Genomic DNA, 18,196 nt, shown 5'->3' on the forward strand with positions numbered 1-18,196 from the left:
GTCATGAGGATACTTAAAAGGTGCTTTATGGTGAGGTGTGAATGTAAACTGTTACTATAGCAAACGCAGAGACCAAAACAATATATTGATGCAATTGAATGGGGCACTGGCTGTGCCTTTTTTGGTACTTTATTATGGTAAATGAGTTTGCTATAGTCACAGTTTACTAAATGTACCTTCATACAAAAGAACCCAGTTGCTTTATGCAAAGGAAAAAAAAACTGAGATGTCAATAAATATGGTAAAATATTGATTTATATTATTATCTCAGGCTATTGCCACTTACTTCTTTCCCTTTTAAGGATTTTTTAGAAAGAGAAGAGGAGGGATCTTCAACAGCATTGTTTAATTTTTCAGAATTTAGTTCTGGAGATTGAAATTTGGTAATATAGACTGATGATGGTATTACAACAACATCTACATTATCAGCCTGATGAGAAGAATTTGACATTTGTTTTTCAAATGAGGATACAGTTTTATTTTTTATATCACCTGCATCATCTGTTTTAGGTTCTTCAGGTAAAGAAAAGTGAATCAGAGATACCTGTTGTTGCTCTTCCAAAAAATCTCTGGTTTCCATAGTATGGATTTTCTTGAAGTTATTGTGAATAGTAGAAGATTCTCTTGAACTTTCATAAGTAATAACTACTGGAGAGGATTCAGGTATTCCTTCAGGTTCCACTGATTTAGCATCACTAGAAGCATTCTTAATGTCAACACATTGCTCTACTGATGAGGATCTAGAAGTTGTGTCGAGCAGAGTTCGATTACAAGCATTTTCAGAATGTTCTGGTGAAGATGGAGAATCTGTTTTTATAGTCCCATTATTAATTAAAGGCTGTTTATTGTGTTCATTTTGGCTGGATTCACGTAATGGAGAAGTAGAATGAGAAACAACTACAGCTACTATTTCAGGACTGTGAGTATCCGTTTTAAGACCACTATCATTTTCTGAAGCTTCGGATCTTAACACTATAGATTCCTCTTCTAAAGAGGGCCCATTACTAGGTAATGGAACTGAATGCACATCTTCAGTTGTCTTTTCGAGTTCTTTTAGTTCAGAATGAAGGTGCGAATTAATATCATTCCCTGCATTGTCATCCAATTTCCCTGTTTCTAATCTTTCATTAGTCTGACTATCACTATCACTTTCAGGACTATCTGAAAGTGAAGACCGGCTGTAGCGAGATTTAGATGTAATTCTTTCAGATGCTTTCTTATCTTTTGATTTTTTAAGCACATCAATCTGCTCTTCATCGGAATTAGTTAGTTTTTTATGTTCTTTTTCTGAGCTAGTCTGAGTAGTAGACTGACCTACAGATTCCTCATATCTCTTTTTCCTGCTTGATTTCTGCTTACCTGTTTCACTTTTTGTATGTCTTTCAGATAATGATCCTGTCCTTTTACTGGATGAAGATGAATTTTCTCTATGTTGTTTATCTTTTACATCATCTGAAGTGCTTTTGCTGTAAGATTTCTTATTACTGCTCCTGACAACTTTGCTACATAGTGGAGAAGAGCGAGATTTCTCCCTTCTGTCTTTGGATCTACTGCGATGTCGTCTGTCTTTTGATGAATAACTATCTTTGTTTTCTTCTATATGTGACCATTTTTGAGATGAATATTCAGGCAATGATTGAAATCTTCTTTGCTGTCTTCTATCTTGTCGTGAAACTTCTGGACTGCTAAAAGACAGACAGAATAGATAAAATTAGCACAAATTACTATACTTGCCTTGAATATTATTTTATATCTATTAAAAAATAAGAAAAAATGCTGCAACATATTAAACTTTGATAGATTCACTTTCAAAGCTTACTAGTGCATATACACCCTCATAAAATAATGACGTTCAAGTTAAGTTTTGATACTGATGTTGGAAATGCTTGGGATTGATTGATTGTAAGACATAGAACAGCAAAATGCATAATATGAAGAAGAGAGTTGAATTACTGATACTACTACTACTACTGCTGATAACAGTGAAAAGCAATACAGAATGCACAGTCATAAGCAAAATACTGCAGCAATATTTTACTCTTCTGCTGCTGCTGCAGTCCATTAAACAGAAGGCCAGAACCTTAGAAATGTAGACTCCTGCTCCTAGCCCTCAAGCACTCTAATAGCATTGGGAAGGTTGAGATGAACAAAAAACTGACAGAGATATGAAAACAAAAGAAGGCTAAGGACCGGCAAGCAAAATATCGCAAGTATACTGAATGCAGTAAAACTAAGTGTGGCATCGGAAGTGGCAAACTCAGGGATTTTGTAGTATGCAGAAAGCACTCGCATACGGAGGAGTGCTTTTCCAGTTAGTCCCTGAGTAGAAAGCAAGATACCACTGGGAAGACCAAGAAGGAAATAGACAGAAAACATTAAAGAAATTTAAATGACTTGACTGCAAAGAGACTGGAGTGGAAAGCTATTGTTTCTTAGGTGGATGAATGCAGAATTTGATGATAACCTTATTAAAGGAATTACTGCAAATTTAATAAAGCAGCAAACAACCTGAATTTTCCTACTGAAGAAAATTAAATAATCAGTTTAAGGTATATTTTGCCAATCTGGTCATCTGATTGTATAGCATACCGCTCTATAAGCAATAGGATGTAGTTTAAAATTCCACCATGAGCATAAATGTTTGTGAAGGTCTTCAGGTCGTAGATGACGTTTATCAACTAAGCGAAACTACTACCCTACTTATTGGAGGCATGAAGGACATGATGAAAAAAATTCCCATGTTTAGTCTCATAGCAGAATTTCTGGATCATCAAACCCTTAGCCCACCAAAGAAGTAACACTAATGTATTATGGGTTTACAACCTTTTGAGGTTTCACATTAAAAAAAAATTAAATAAATAAAGGATGTAACCATCTTCAAAAGTTGATTCTTGTTTTCAAACTCACTTTTTCACAATAATATTTGTATATCTGAGTCTAGAAGTTAACATCTGAAACCACTCAACTTTGATACTTTTGGATCAAACTTCCAAAAATATAAGATTATGATCACCTATTCAATGTATTTATATCCTGTACTAATTTAATAACATCACAAATCAATAATAACATAATCAATCCCCCCCCCCTTCTTGTGTATGTTCTCTCCATGTGAACATGCATGTTGTCATTGCTAGGACATAGTGTCAATTAAAGTACATGCAGAAATCTAGCAGGTACTTTAATATTAGCCATGTCCTTTTCAAATTTCCTCCAAACATTTCTAGGTCTAAAAAATGACTTTTGTTCTGCTGCTTAGTCTTTAAAATAATATACTGTATATATAAATACTAAACCTATTTTCTCCTTTCTCTGGTTTCCAATGCAGATTACACTTTTATATGAATCCTACCCATGAAAAGCTGTAAACTTATTTACAATTAGTGTCACCGTTTGGATACAGGTTAGGTAATCTGGAAAAATTGCTGCTCTAGAAATCAAACATGAAGGTTTTCGACCACTTCAGACCCCTCAATGTAGACTGGTAGCCTCGTTAACCCCCTCATTCTTAATCAACTATATTTTATTTCGAGCCAAACAAATATAGACTAACATTAATCCTTGATAGTGCACTGACTTTGCAATCCATATGGTAGGAACTATAAAAGAAAAGATTCAATACTATTAAAAAAAAAAAGAGGTCATCAAACGTAATCTTATATATTTTTCTTTTGCTTAAATTACTACATAAGTTATCCATAAATTTCTTTGCACTTCCAACAGTACAATACTAGACACTGTGCCATATTGCAACAATAACTAAGTTCAGAGTTACCTGTAACTAGCCTTTAGAATTTTATTCGCTGTTTAAATTTTAGTACTCATCATTTTCCTTGTAAAAATTATTCGCGACTTTCACAAGGAAACTACAATGAAATAATCACGAGAATAGTTTTTCTCATCTAATCATTTCCATCAACTGGTTATATAAATATATGCACTGGTTTCCCTTCTCAGAGGAATCAATAGCTATATTAATTCCTCTCCTTTAATTCAATTCCAGCTGTTGAATTAAAGTTAATCTTAATCACAGTATTGTGGTCTTCATTCTGGTTTTTACATTCTCTTTCTCTCAGAATTTGAATTTTCCTGACTGCCTAAATCCCCGAGGCTGTAAAATTAAAGTAATCATTTCCTCAAGACACACACACACACACACACACGTAAATTTCTTCAGTAGAAAATATCATTCAGTATAATTCCTTTTTTGGGTAAAAAAACTAGGGCATGAAGTATTCCCTTCTATGAATTGATGAACATGTATTGAATAATGCCAACATAAAAGAAAGTTGACTAGGTCCTGAAAGAAATTCAAAATCAATTTTCTTGTCTTAGAATACGATATTCCAAAAATTGGAATTATATGTTAAAACTAATTAAAAGGCTTGATGCTGCTTATGCAGACATGACCTGTTTACAACTACCAGAGCAGGTAATTAGTCTCAGTAAATTATGAAAAACACATCATCGTTTACTATTTTTTCTATAGAAAAAAAATCTAATACAAAATTATGGAATCTGCATATAATCCTCTGTTTGTTTTTCTGCTCTTCATCTCTCTCTCTCTCTCTCTCTCTCTCTCTCCAGTATTTCCATATCTGAGTGACAGCTGTTTGAGTTTCGATAATTTTAGCAATTGCGCATGATCTGCAATACATACACAAAAATGAAACCATAATATGGCGACTAATAACTCATAAGGAATAGATGGTGTTACTATGGTAGTAGTAAAAGAATACTACCACAGAACAATTTCAGCACTCCTGCGTAGCTCTTAAAGGATTATATCTCTTAGGTAATTAAGTCATTACAATATTATACTAATGCAAGGAGTATCCGGAATAAGGGAAAGGAATTGGTGGTGCAGATAGCATCAGCTATCTGCACCACACTGAGACGTGGTTGACAGAAGGGGATATAACAACAGGAATTGAAGTCGCTGGGTATAGCATTTTTTGTCAGGATAGGAGGGGAAAGCGTGGTGGTGGGTTACTGCTTATGATAAGTGATGACCTATGTCCTCTAAGAGTGGAGACTTTGGAAGGAAGTGAGACAAATGATTTTGAGAGCGTATGGTATGAGGTAGAGGTAGGCAAGACAGGATACTTAGTGGGGTGTTGCTATAGACCCAGGAACACAGAGGATGGGGACCAGGAGATGTTTAGACAGCTAAGTTTGGCAAGTGCAAGAAGAATAATCGTTATGGGGGATTTTAACTACAGTAGTATAAATTGGAAAGAAGAAGATGCATGTAGCAATAGGGGAATGAAATTTCTAGAATTCTTCAGAGACAACTGTCTTAGGCAACATGTAACAGAGGAAACAAGAGGTTCAAGAGTTTTGGATTTGGTTATAGCATCAGAAGAGTTGATAATAACTGAGATGACATCTCTCCCACCAGTTGGAGAGAGTGACCATATGGTTTTGCCTTGGAAAATGAATAGACAGGCAGGAGTATCAAAGAGATGGGAACGTATGTTGAATTATAAGGCAGGTGATTATAATAGTCTTACACATCAACTTTGGGAAGTTTCATGGAGGGAGGAATTGGAAAGCCGGGATATCATTAGCGCGTGGGAAATTGTGAAAGAATATTTGTTAGCAGCAATGGTAAGTTGTATACCACGAGTGAAGAAGAGGACACAATTTGGAGTAAAGTGGATGACAAACAATATTAAATAGGAATTGCATGTGAAAAAGAGACTATGGAAGAGATATAAGGAGACAGGTGAAGAGAAGATGCATGAAGAATATAAGACACAGGCTAGAAGAGTGACTAGTGTGGTAAGGAAAGCCAAACTAGAATATGAGAGGAGATTGGCCCTAAGATCCAAAGAAAATCCTAGAGAATTTTTTAGCTATGTGACCAGTAAGAGGAGAAATGACTGTGGAAGAAAGATATTGTGGGATAATAATGGGAATAGAGTGACTGATGCAGAGGACATAGTGGAATTAATTCAATGAACACTTTATTGGAGTATTTCATCCTAGAGGAGTCAGTTTTAATGCTAGATGGATAGGGCTGGTTCGAGGTTTAGAGGTACAGGAGGAGAGTGTGTTTCAGATAATGAGTACTCTGGATGTTAGTAAAGCTTTGGTACTGGATGGTATTTCACCATGAGTTTTGAGAGAATGTGCTAGGGAACTGACAGTGCCTTTAACCTGGCTCTTCAATGAAAGTCTGGCTTCAGCAAAGGTGCCCAGGGAATGGAAGGAAGGTAAGATAGTACCATTGCATAAGGGTGGTAACAGATTGGAAGTGTCTAATAATAGGCCCGTCTGTGTGTGATCAGCAGTTGTTAAGATCTTGGAGAAAGTAGTGAGGGACCGTATACAGCATTGGGCAGATAAGGGTAATGTTATCTGTGAGAGTCAACATGGATTTGTGAAAGGGCGCTCTTGTTTTAGCAATATGCTAGTCTTTTATAATAAAGTTACAAGAACATTAGATGAGGGAAAGGCATATACTGCAATTTTCTTAGACTTAGCGAAGGCATTTGACAGGGTGCCACATGATAAGCTGATATTTAAGTTGCAGCACATGGGTCTGATGTCAGATTGGTCAACTGGATTCAGGATTGGCTGTCTGATAGGTATCAGAGAGTTGTGTATGGTGGAGCAGTTTCACGGAGGCAGAGGGTTACAAGTGGGATCCCGCAGGGCTCAGTACTAGGACCTATATTGTTTAACCTTTATATCAATGACATTGCCAGTGGATTGCAAGGGGATATTCAGTTGTTTGCAGATGATGCGAAGCTGGGAAGGATTATTAGTAATAGTGCAGATGTGGTAGCCTTGCAAGAGGATTTAAATAAGCTAGATAGATGGGCAAATGAATGGCGGTGCCAGTTTAATGCAGCAAAATGCAAGGTCTTGAGGTTTGGGAAACATCGATGGGATGCTGCATACTCTATGAGAGGAGTTATACTGGAGGAAGTAGGGGAGACAAGAGATCTGGGGTTGATGATTGATAGAAACCTGAAGTTTAAGGGACATATTGAAAAGGTGGTGAAGGTAACACAGAGGACTGCTGCAATTATGAGGACACTGACCTGCAGAGATAAGAGGGTTATCATTCCATTGTATAAGTCTCTGATCAGACCACACTTGGACTATTGTTCTCAGATTTGGAACCCAGGATTTGAAGATGATAAATTAACTGTGGAAAGGATACCAAGACAGATGACAAAGATGGTTTCAGGACTGTACAAGGATAGTTATGAGGATCGGCTGAGGGAATGTGGACTGCAGAGTTTGGTGGATAGAAGAAGGAGAGGTGATATGATTGAGACATTTAAACTATTGAGAGGTGGTTACAGGGTTGAAACTGGGGAGTTCTTTCGCTTGGCTGAACAGTGGGAAGGAGTGATGACAAGAGGCTATACCTGGAAGTTACGAAAGGAAACTATGAGCAAAAGGGTAAGGAGTGATTTCTTTGTGTGGAGGGTGGTTGAACCGTGGAATGCATTGCCTGATGGAGTGGTGGGAGCGAGAACGGTCAATGAGTTTAAGGAGTGGTGTGATAGACTTTGTGTTTCTTAGGAAGGACCTCCCACATGAGTCTTTTGACTCCATGGAGGCCTGAATAATAATAATAAGAAGAAGAAGAATTTTGGTTTACATCAGGTAATCATTAGTGCACATGCTAAGTTGAATAACAATGGTAGTGACTATGCAATGAAAAAGGTGAACATATATTATGTTTATTATTTATTATTATATTTTCTTCATATTTTATATGAAGAAAATTTAAATTAAGAGCAATAATTATACATTAATAACTGTATATAAATTTGAAACAATAACCGAATAAGTAAATTACATTTATGCGAGTTTTTACACCACACAGGCAATAAAATTCATTTACTCGATATTTAATAGATGGAGAATAAAAGGGATATCTAGCTAACTAACCAAGCTATCATCTTATTATTTAGAATGATCTCATCTGTGATCATCCCTGAGATCCATCTCCTTTCCCATTGCCCTGTTCATCTTCCTGAAATGTATTACCCCCCCCCCCAAAGAAAAGTATACAAACAGACTGTATTCTGATTTAAATAGTTAATGGATATTTGGATATTATTGATTCTTTCAAGTTTTTATACATGAGCATATAATTACTGCTACAAATTCTTTAATTGGGGGGGGGAGGTAAAACAGCTCAGAACTTCACAATAAGCTACATTAATAATAGTTAGCCATGATGTACTTCTGCGGTTAATCCAATTTGTTCTTTAGCCATGTTTTTTTTTCCACCTAGAGAGGTTCTTTTTAGAAGAATAAAATTCCAAATATAAGTATAAGCTTAAAATACATTAAGAAAGGAAATTGAACATTTTAAATTCTTGGCTTACCTTCAGTTTCTCACATAGAGCATGCAAATCCATATGTAGTAGTAGTGGCCTGCTTATGCAGTCATGATTACAAGCATGTGGAAAAATCGCAATCAATCTGTTCATCTTAGTTTAATCAATCTGTTCATCTTAGTTTAATCATGTGAGTGTTAGAGATGGAGTTATAAACATCACACAGCCTGAGATCAAGAAAAACGAGGGAGAGAGAGAGAGAGGAAAGACAAAGTTGTGTGGAGCTTTAGCAGGAAAAAGGGGAGGAAGCAAATGGGAGTAAGGGACAAGAAGTAGAACAGACTGCACTTCATAAGTCACTCTTATGCTATCAGGCAAAAAGTCCTAAAAATTATAGGACTTTGCTCAATATAAAACAACTTTCTTGTCCCTAGGGATTTGCTATAGTGAGCACCTATTGCAATCTAGGAACTTCACTCTAGAGACCAGGTGAAAAACTTTTCCGTTGACTAATTCAGATACACCAAATTGTAAAGGAGATTCAAGAAGATTTTTCTGGCAGTATTGAAGATGACTTTGGTTTAATTATGGCAACAGCTCCTTATCTGAGATAACTAGTGAGAAAATACATGAAACAAAAAACTCTCCAATCAGTGATTAAGTAAACTCTCATCCATGTTAAGCAAGTTATGAATTGACAGAGTTAAGTACTAGTTCTCTGGGTTTTTTTTTTTTTTTTTTTTTTTACAAGGTAAGCCATTCTTTCTTTCCCTGTCTAAGAAAATGAAAGATATAGTGGAATTAAGAACTTTGTACAGTAGGGCAGTAGATGATTATAGAGTAACAAAATTTTGATTCATAAAGTTTATTAGATATATGCATGAATACTAATTCCATTGATCATTCTTTTGTTGTAATCAAAAATTTAAGGCATCATACACATTAGACAAGCATTTGGTTGTTATATACAGCAAGAGTATGTTATCCATATTTTTGTTATTACTTAAATTGCTGAAGTACTAGTCTAAATGTTGTATTATGGAATGCTGAAGTCCTAGAAAGAAGCAGTGCTGTATTATTGTAAATGTTTATTTAGGCTTAGTTTCTAGTTTAGCTCATCATTAAATTTAATGGAATGAATGCAGCTTGGAAAAATAATTAAAACAACAGGTTTAATAATTTCAGTATTATCATCTGACTATTAAATTATTTATGGAATTTACAATGTATACTGGAATATTAATTAAAAGAAACTTTAATAAATATCTCCTATATTTTGGCAATTTGACAAAAAGCAAGTGAAGGAGAAGATAGAGTGTGTGTGAATTGCGACAAATTTCATTCCAGTTTGCAAGAAAATATGCAGTAGCAATTGCTGTCAAATAATGTAATGAAGTCGACATTTAGAAATTAGCTGGCAAATGTTCAATTGGTTATTTGTAAAAATTTAAAAGGCCATAGTATTGAAGCAAATACATTTGGAATAAAGAAAGCAGTAAGATTACACATACACACACACACACAACAACAAACTGCTTCAATTCATGCATTATTTCACTTTTTGCACCTCTCTTAGATCATGATTGAAAAGAGTTTTGAGTCATGACTGCCTGACTTTGTAGACACAGATGGTCCTGACATTGTAATAAAACTATAATAAGGACAATGATTAAGCTATGGCCTACAATTTACATAATTAAACAAAAAATGGAATATAAAATGCAAAGGAAAAAGCAAATTACATTAACCACAGACTAAGAACTATAAGTGAACTGACAAATATGCACTGATGTCTAGACAACAGGCCTCTGAAAGGCTAATTCTGATTGATCCTATTCCCACTCATGATGGCAGGAGAGGCTCGTGCATAGGCACTGGGGAACTGCAGAACCCCCAATTTTTCTCAATATATAAATATATTTAATAATTTATTTATATTTGCTTGTAATATTTAATTTTATCATCAACAATCCTATACAATTATCTTATTTTCTATAAAAAAATAAAAAAATCCATCATGTAGCACTTAGGAAGGCGAAGGATGCTAGCAGCACTGTGTTTACCACAGTGTCTTAATGCTACATGTACAAGCATATGCACATCATAGTGAGATGCGAGCTATTAGCATAATGCGGCACTGTCCGTCGTGCAGTTCCACTGTTGTTTATATGCAGCTTGTGCCAGTAGTAGAGTGTTTATAGTGCTTATCATGTTTACTCCGTCTCTTTAAATATTTGGACATTACAATTAAAGACGTAACATTTGTTATAGTTTTTATTTTAGAACATTATTGAAGTTATCGACAATTATGATCTCAGAATTTTTAAGTACTTTTAAATTATACTGAACTGTATAATTTTATTGATAATAAACAACATTTTTTCATGAAACAAACAAGAAGAATATATTTTATTTTTAAGTAATTTTGAATTATACCAAACTGTATAATTTTATCAATAATAAACAATATTTTTTTAAAATTTTTATCATAAGTTTCATATTTTATCCAAACACGTATATACTGTACTTACAGTGTGTATGTATATTTCGAAAGTTGCAGCACCCCTATAATTTCAAGCCACGAGCAGCCACTGCTGATGGCCACTCCTATTCTTCAGTGCCTTCCTTTTCCCTCTTAATTGCTGTCAGTTTTTTTTAGGTGATTATGCATTCGTGGTCAATCTTGCACTTTTTTGTAGCAATGACCCCTAACCGGGAGCAGAGCTTAACTCTCAAGAGAGGAATTGAGAGAGTCCTACAGTCATACTATAACTTATTATCAGAAAAGAAGAAACCAAACACACATCTATTCTATCCTTTTTAAAGCAGTAAATTTTCTTTCTTTTTCTTAAACATTATACAATTTTTTAATAAGTAAATTTCATAAAATAAAACCTTTTTTAAATATTTTGTGTTCATTACTGAAAATCTTGGAGTGGAACTTAATGTATTTACATATGTTACCATTATATTTTTTGCTTCAATTTATACCAGAAATCTCAGGAACCTAATTCTGGCATAAACCGAGTCTGCGTATGTGTATTTGTGCACACACACGTCCATCGGTGTGGAGAGAGAAGAGAAGAGAAGAGAATGTTAGTATCTTAGGCTGGTGTATGTTTGAATATTTTGTTTGCATCAAGTTTGCCAATTATCAGGTGACAATTAACAAACTTGGTAAATACTATTCATTGGATTTTTGAGAAAACTAAGTTACTATCTGTTTTCCCAAGTCAAAGTTTAGTTGGTTGAATAAATATTCTCCAAAGTTCTCCACGGTGAGATTTTTGGCAGTTCTTGAGTAGTAGGCAATTTTTATCACCTACCTTGAAACTTCTACCACTGTTTATAGGTGATTAGAAGAAGTTTAAAAAAGTTTTTCATTTGGTATATAAAGTGAAATTCCTAGATTGCAATAGGTGCTCAGTATAGCGAATCCCAAGGAACAAGAAAGTTGTTTTATATGGAGCAAAGTTTGATATAGTGAATGTTGGAAGGGGGCAGAGAAAGACTGATTCTTTTCAATCCATTCCCATGAAAGGGATTGTGGAAAGTAGAATGAATGAAAGTGAATGAACTGACAGAGGAAATCATGACAAAATGAAGGAAATAACAAAAATAATTCATTAAAAATTGAGGAAATTACTTTCCTTCATAATATCATTTGTACAGATAATGTTTAAGGAATAAACTGAGGGAATAACAAGAGAGTTCATAGGAAACATTACTATCATCATCACCAGCAAATTCCTGTAAACCCTCAGGGGTATACAGGATATTATGATAGTACTACATGAAAAGTTACATCATTACTAACCTCTTATTGACAATTTTCCTCCAAATCAATCTGTTATCTGTCAAGACTCCAATACTATCAGATATTTTATTATATTTAGGTCTTCTAAGGCTTCTTAGTGCATTAATCAGCCTAGATTTTTGTCTTCCTATAAAGTGGTTTCCCTGTCATCCTGGCAAAAACTACATGTTTTGCTGACCCCTTACTCTCCTATTCTGTTAAGTGACCATACTACCTGAGATTAGCTCACCTCACACATTCCTGAATGGTAGGAATGTCAAGTCCTTCCTAATATCCTCATTTTTAATATGGCACGGATGTCATCTGTTCACTCCACTGATCTTTCTCAGTACTCTCATATCTATGGTCTCCTTTCTTTGATTAAATATTGTATCTAACCCAGCTTTCAGGTAAATATGCTCAAATTCTTTTGAACACTATCATGCATACAGCTGTTTTAGAGTTTTGCTTAAATTGCTCTGTTATTCCATATTATTATTATTATCAGAAACCTCCAGGGAGTCAAGGACTCATCAAGGGAGGCTATAAATCACCCAAACCAGCTATCATACCTTCCCTTAAATTCATTCACACTAGATGCACTCACTACCGCTAAGGGCAAATTATTCCACTTACTCACTGTGCTCTGGGAGAAATAACGTAGCTCTTACACCTCCCCACCTTCATATAAGGAAAAATTTCATCAGTTGATATCCTATAATACCCATTCAAAAGTTTATAGACCTCTATCATATAACTCCTCTTTCTCCTGTTAACCAGAGTCTGTAATCCTGAGAACTCACAATCTGTTCTCATAATCTAAATCCCATAATCCAGATATAATCTTTGCAACTCTTCTTTACACCCTTTCCACAGCATCATTATTCCCTTCGAACCTGGAGACCAAATCTACTCGCAATAATCCAGGTGTGGAGCTCACAATAATAAAAGCCTTATAAAGAGGAAAAATGACTTCCTTATCCTTACATAGCAAGGTTTGCTTCAACATTGCAATTATCCTCTGTGTATTTGCACTTTTGCTATTGTGACCTTTCAACTTTAAATTCCCATCCACCAATATACCAAGATCCCTTGCCTCTTCACTTTCTTGCAGCGTAACCCCACTAATATAATATAGTGCTGGAACTCTAACCACACCAAAGTGCATAACTTTACACTTACTAACATTAAATTGACAGCTATTTTTGTTTGCCCATATTTCCAGTCTATTCAAATCATTTTGTAATTGCTGAACATCAGTAGCATCCCTAATTGCCCTGCCTATCTTTGCATCATATGGAAACAACTGCACATCTGATGTTAGATCCTTCCTGATGTCAGTAATGTATAGACTGAACAATAATGGCCCCAGGACTGAATCCTGAGTGTCACCACTGGTCACCTTAAATATGGCAGATTCATACACACTGTATGAGGGTGGTCTGAAAAGTTCTCGGCCTAACAATAAAAAAACTAATTTATAATTTCAAAATTATTTTTATTTTTCAACATAATCTTATTTAAGACTAACGCATTTATTCCAGCGATGAAGCAGCACCATTATCTCATCCCTGCAATGGTTCTCCGTAAGATTTGCAAAATACCCATCTACAGCTGCAACCACCTTGATTCAAAGAAAAATGCTGACCAGCGAGAAAGTTTTAGGAAGCGATAGAGGTCAGAGGGAACCAAATCTGGGGAATAGGGTGGATGTTTCAACAATTCATAGTGCAGATCCCTTAATTTTCCCATTGCCAAAACACCTTTGTGGGCAGGTGCATTGTCCTGATGAAAGATGATTTTTTTTCTTCTTCTGCAAACAGGGTCTTTTCTCATGAATTTTTACGTTTAGTCTGGTTTAAAGATCAGAATAATATTCCCTGGTTGTTCTCATAAATTCTTATATCTTTTGATTTCCTTGAAGTCTTGCCAAAGTGTGGCACATGGTATCTCTGGGTCACAAAGGAAATAGCCCGAGGGTAAAGCCAAAACCTATGTGGCAGACACTTTGTTACCAACCTCTCGTTAAGTCCTAAGAAAATTATTTATTTAAGCTGCACCACTTAGGACTCTTAGATTAATAAGAATGTTAATCAAGAAGTTGGTAAGAAGCGAACAAAGATAACACAAGATATGCAATCGTGACCGTGACCTGTGTTCAAAATTCTCCTGCCCAGATTCGTAACTAACTTTACAAGTGGTGCATCGAATTCCATAAAGAGACAAAATTGGTTAAAGAAAAAACAAGATTTATTTAGCATAATGTACATACTGCTAATAATACAAAATAAGAAGGTTCCATTCAAAATCTAGCTAAGGAATAATTCATATCTGACAACTCTTATACCTTCTATATAAAACCCCATCAAAATTCAATCTACCCAAGTTACTCTTCACATAACATATTTCTTACACTTTAATCTATATCTTTACAATCTCAGTCAACTCTTACTCTATAGATCAAATCCCGTTTAAACATTCTTAAATACACATAATATTCAGATTCATACAGTGTTTGTCCTTTCATAATCTTCTACAACAAACAAGTCCTTTTTCATGCAGTCTCTTAATTGTTATCTCCGAGTCTCTTTTCATTAAAGTTCTACACAATATTAATTTCTGGATTCTCACACATCTCAAATAATAAACTGTCTACTTATCTATACACTTTTGTTGCTTTCTTTCCGATCGTCGATGTCCATCTCTTTGACTTCCATTATCACAGCACTTCGGACACGTACATTCCTCGACATTCCATGGGGCATAGCTTGCTGCAGTATCACGGGATTAGATTTTCCACTGAAAACCCGTCCGATCGCATGCCAGCAATGGACCTACAGCCAGAGCTCAGATCGACCGCGAGGCGAATCGACCACACAGGATACCAGAGAGAAGAAGGGGCGGGGGTTCTAACACTTTTATACTTCCTCCCTAACGGCCACCACCATAACTTTGGCCGTTCACACGGCATGCAGAATTTGCCATCACGTGTGCCTGACGTCATACTGTCCGATTGTCTCCAGCCGCTTCTAAGCACGAGACTGCTTGGGGCAACTGTCTGCTTTGTCCCCTGAACTTCGAGCTTACGTTTACCCAGATTATGTTGGTCTGGTTCTTACACGTATATACACAATAAGGGTTAATTCACACTAAAGATAATGTCGACCTTAATTCGGCATTAAATTATACACATAATATTTGCACACTTTTCCTACATATTGTTTACTTTTATATAAGTATATAACATCTCATTACTTTGCAATTCTTTCTTTTCTTATTATTGTATTCAAAAGGTATTCATACCTAGATACCAAGCATATTTTAATGTTCCTTATTAGGTGTTCGCTCTGTTATGCAATGATAAGATGAAACTTTAATATTCCAACTTATCAGGGTATAATACTGGTTATTGTTTTACCCTTTTCAATATAATTAATAAACAAAATGCCTTTAGTATCCCAAAACACCAATACCATAACCTTTCCTGCTGATGGAACCAACTTTGTCTTTTTTGGTGCTGAACAACTGGCTTCTGTCCACTGTTTTGGCTGCTGTTTGGATTCTGGTGTGTAATGGTGAATCCAAGTCTCATCCATAGTATTGAAAATGCACATGAGTGCATTTTTAATACTATGATCAAAAATGCATACGAGTGCTTTTTTGATCTGCTGTGAGCAAGCGTGGCACCCATGCTGCACAAAGCCTTCTCATATGCAATTCTTCAGGTGAAATATATCCTACACATTCTTTTGAAATGCCTATAGTCTCAGCAATTTCATGCACTTTGACTCACCAGTCATCCAATACCATATCGTGCACTTGATCAATGATTTCTGGTGTTGTTACACTTTTGGATCATCTTCAAGGCTTGTACAGCCACATTTAAACTCGGCAAACCATTTCTTAATAGTTGAAATTGAAGGAGAAGAGAGCCCATAAACTTTTATGAACTTCGAATGAATTTCTTCTTTTGGAGTTAAACCTTAATAAGTTTAGTTTAATCCTTTATCCATGTGTGAGCAAACAAAGTTTCTGCCTGAAAGTATCTCCGGGACTGAGCTAAGGTGGTTCAACACCAAGGCAACTCGTGGCAAAGGTGGAGAAAGCTATCATCACTCCTATCTCAGTATCTCGCATACTGCAAAGCACATCTCCTTGTGGATATGTGTAATGCTATGCAGAATTTTATAACCACGTGAATTTTATCCATTAGAAGGGATACAGACGTCATTTTTTGCTTCAGACAGCTGTATAAGACAAACTATCTGATATAATGGATTGCAATTTCACATGGATGCTTACGACAGATGTACCAACTTAGAAAATATAAAAATCTTGCCGATAGTGTTATCATCTACGGTCGAGGCCAAGAACTTTTCAGACCACTCTCGTATAGCACTTTTTGATATCTATCTGTCAATCATCCTCTGATCCAAGTTAGGAGTTTATATTCCAATCCCATATTCTACAGTTTATGCAACAGCCTTTCGTGTGGTATCTTATCAAATGACTTAATAAAATCCAACATTATCATAGGGGTGCTTAAGGGTCAAAGCTGTATAACTGAGAGGAGACCTCCACATAGCCTTTAAAGGAATGCGGAGAAACGACCAGGATTTCTGACCTAATGTCCAATCCTCACCTTCTCGTGGTGCACCCTGTTGGGTATCTAACTGGATACTGAACGAACGAGGATGGGCTGGGAATTTGGGACTTAGCCGACCAAATTGTATTCCAATTGGTTAAACCAAAATACAAAATGATGGTACAACATGACAAAATTTCATACCAGATGGGGCGTTGCCCGGTTAAACAAGGCACCCATTGTTTTCGCCAGGGAACCACGCGAAGAGTGAAAAGTCAGCTACTGGATCAAATCTGAAAACACACCCTGACTCAACATCACCAAAGTTAAAGATCAGTACTATCAACACAAGGTAAAATACTTTCTACATTTATATCTCCTCCTGAGATTTTTATTTAATAAGGTTAAAACACCTTACGGTAACTTGTTCTGGTAAAATACTTATAAGCTCTGTATTACTAAAATCTTGGTATTTCTAGCATGGCTCCCACTGATGAGACCTCAATAAAGGTCTAAACCGGTCTGGGTAGTGGCCCCTTGCCTTTAATACAAAGCATCATACATCTCCTCCAGGAGATGTGTTTTGCATTATGGATAAATATTAAGATTAGTGATCAGAGCTTATACTACTTTTACCATGAGTTGCCTTGGTCTTGCACTACGTGCAGGGTCAGCTAGACTTGCAACACTTGCAGGTGCATACTTCACTTGTTTGTCTGTTGGCTTACTTGGGAAATGGAGTAAAACCAGGTTTAAAATAGCTTGGTATCTTTAACATTTATTATACCCAAGGTAAAATACTTTCTACATGGCAAATACCTGTTGGATTTCTGCTCAGGACATGGACTAGTTTTTACTAACACCATGTTTCAACATAAAAATGTGCACAAATTCACATGGAGAGAAGAGGCAAGGAATAAGAAAAGTCTCATTGACTATGTTATTGTTGATAGTTATGTTTTCTCCCTGATGCAGGACACCAGAGTGTACAGAGGATTTGAAATTGGAAGCGATCACTATTTAGTCTTGAGCAGGATAAAACTGAATTTCATATTGAAAAGAATAACATGTAAGAAAGATTTAAAGCGAATAAAAGTTGAGCAGATCTCAGATGTGAACTGTAGACTAAAATACACAAAGATTATTGAAGAAAACCCTGATTGATTCAGCCAGAGATGCATGTGGGGAGGTTGTCTTGAAAGAAAGAAAAATCAGAGCTCCATGGTGGACACAGGAAGTTAAAGAGGCAGTGAAGGAAAAGAAGAAAGCATATCAAAAGGTCCTGGCAAATAAGTCAGCTTTTCTCTTACAGAATACAGAGACAAATGTAAGAAAGTAAAACACTGTGTAAAACTAGCTAAACAAAAGTCATGAGAGGACTTTGGCAAGAACATAGAAAATAAATATCAAGAAGGTGGTAAGATATTCTGGAGGTGTTGAAGAAGCTTAGAAATCGAGGAAAGAGTGCTGTAAAAGGAGTTAGAGATGATAAAGGTGACATGAAAA

The 18,196-nt window shown here is 35.8% G+C and overlaps 1 protein-coding gene across 4 annotated transcripts in view; it reads right to left on the reverse strand.

The window, feature by feature from the left end:
* The window catches only part of LOC150093625 (uncharacterized), a 112,637-nt gene that overhangs the window by 59,434 nt on the left and 35,007 nt on the right, over positions 1–18,196 (reverse strand). For 3 of the 4 annotated variants that reach the window (XM_090412646.1, XM_090412644.1, XM_090412647.1), the window contains exon 3: positions 287–1,685. In XM_090412646.1, the coding sequence (XP_090268772.1) occupies positions 287–1,685 (1,399 nt within the window). The remainder of the gene's footprint in view (positions 1–286; positions 1,686–18,196) is intronic. The other variant, XM_090412645.1, reaches the window with a different exon arrangement.

Source organism: Typopeltis vanoorti, chromosome 23 (assembly GCF_054136105.1).
Source record: "Typopeltis vanoorti isolate ZY-2024b chromosome 23, IOZ_Tvanoo_1.0, whole genome shotgun sequence".
NCBI classification, from domain to species: domain Eukaryota; kingdom Metazoa; phylum Arthropoda; class Arachnida; order Uropygi; family Thelyphonidae; genus Typopeltis; species Typopeltis vanoorti.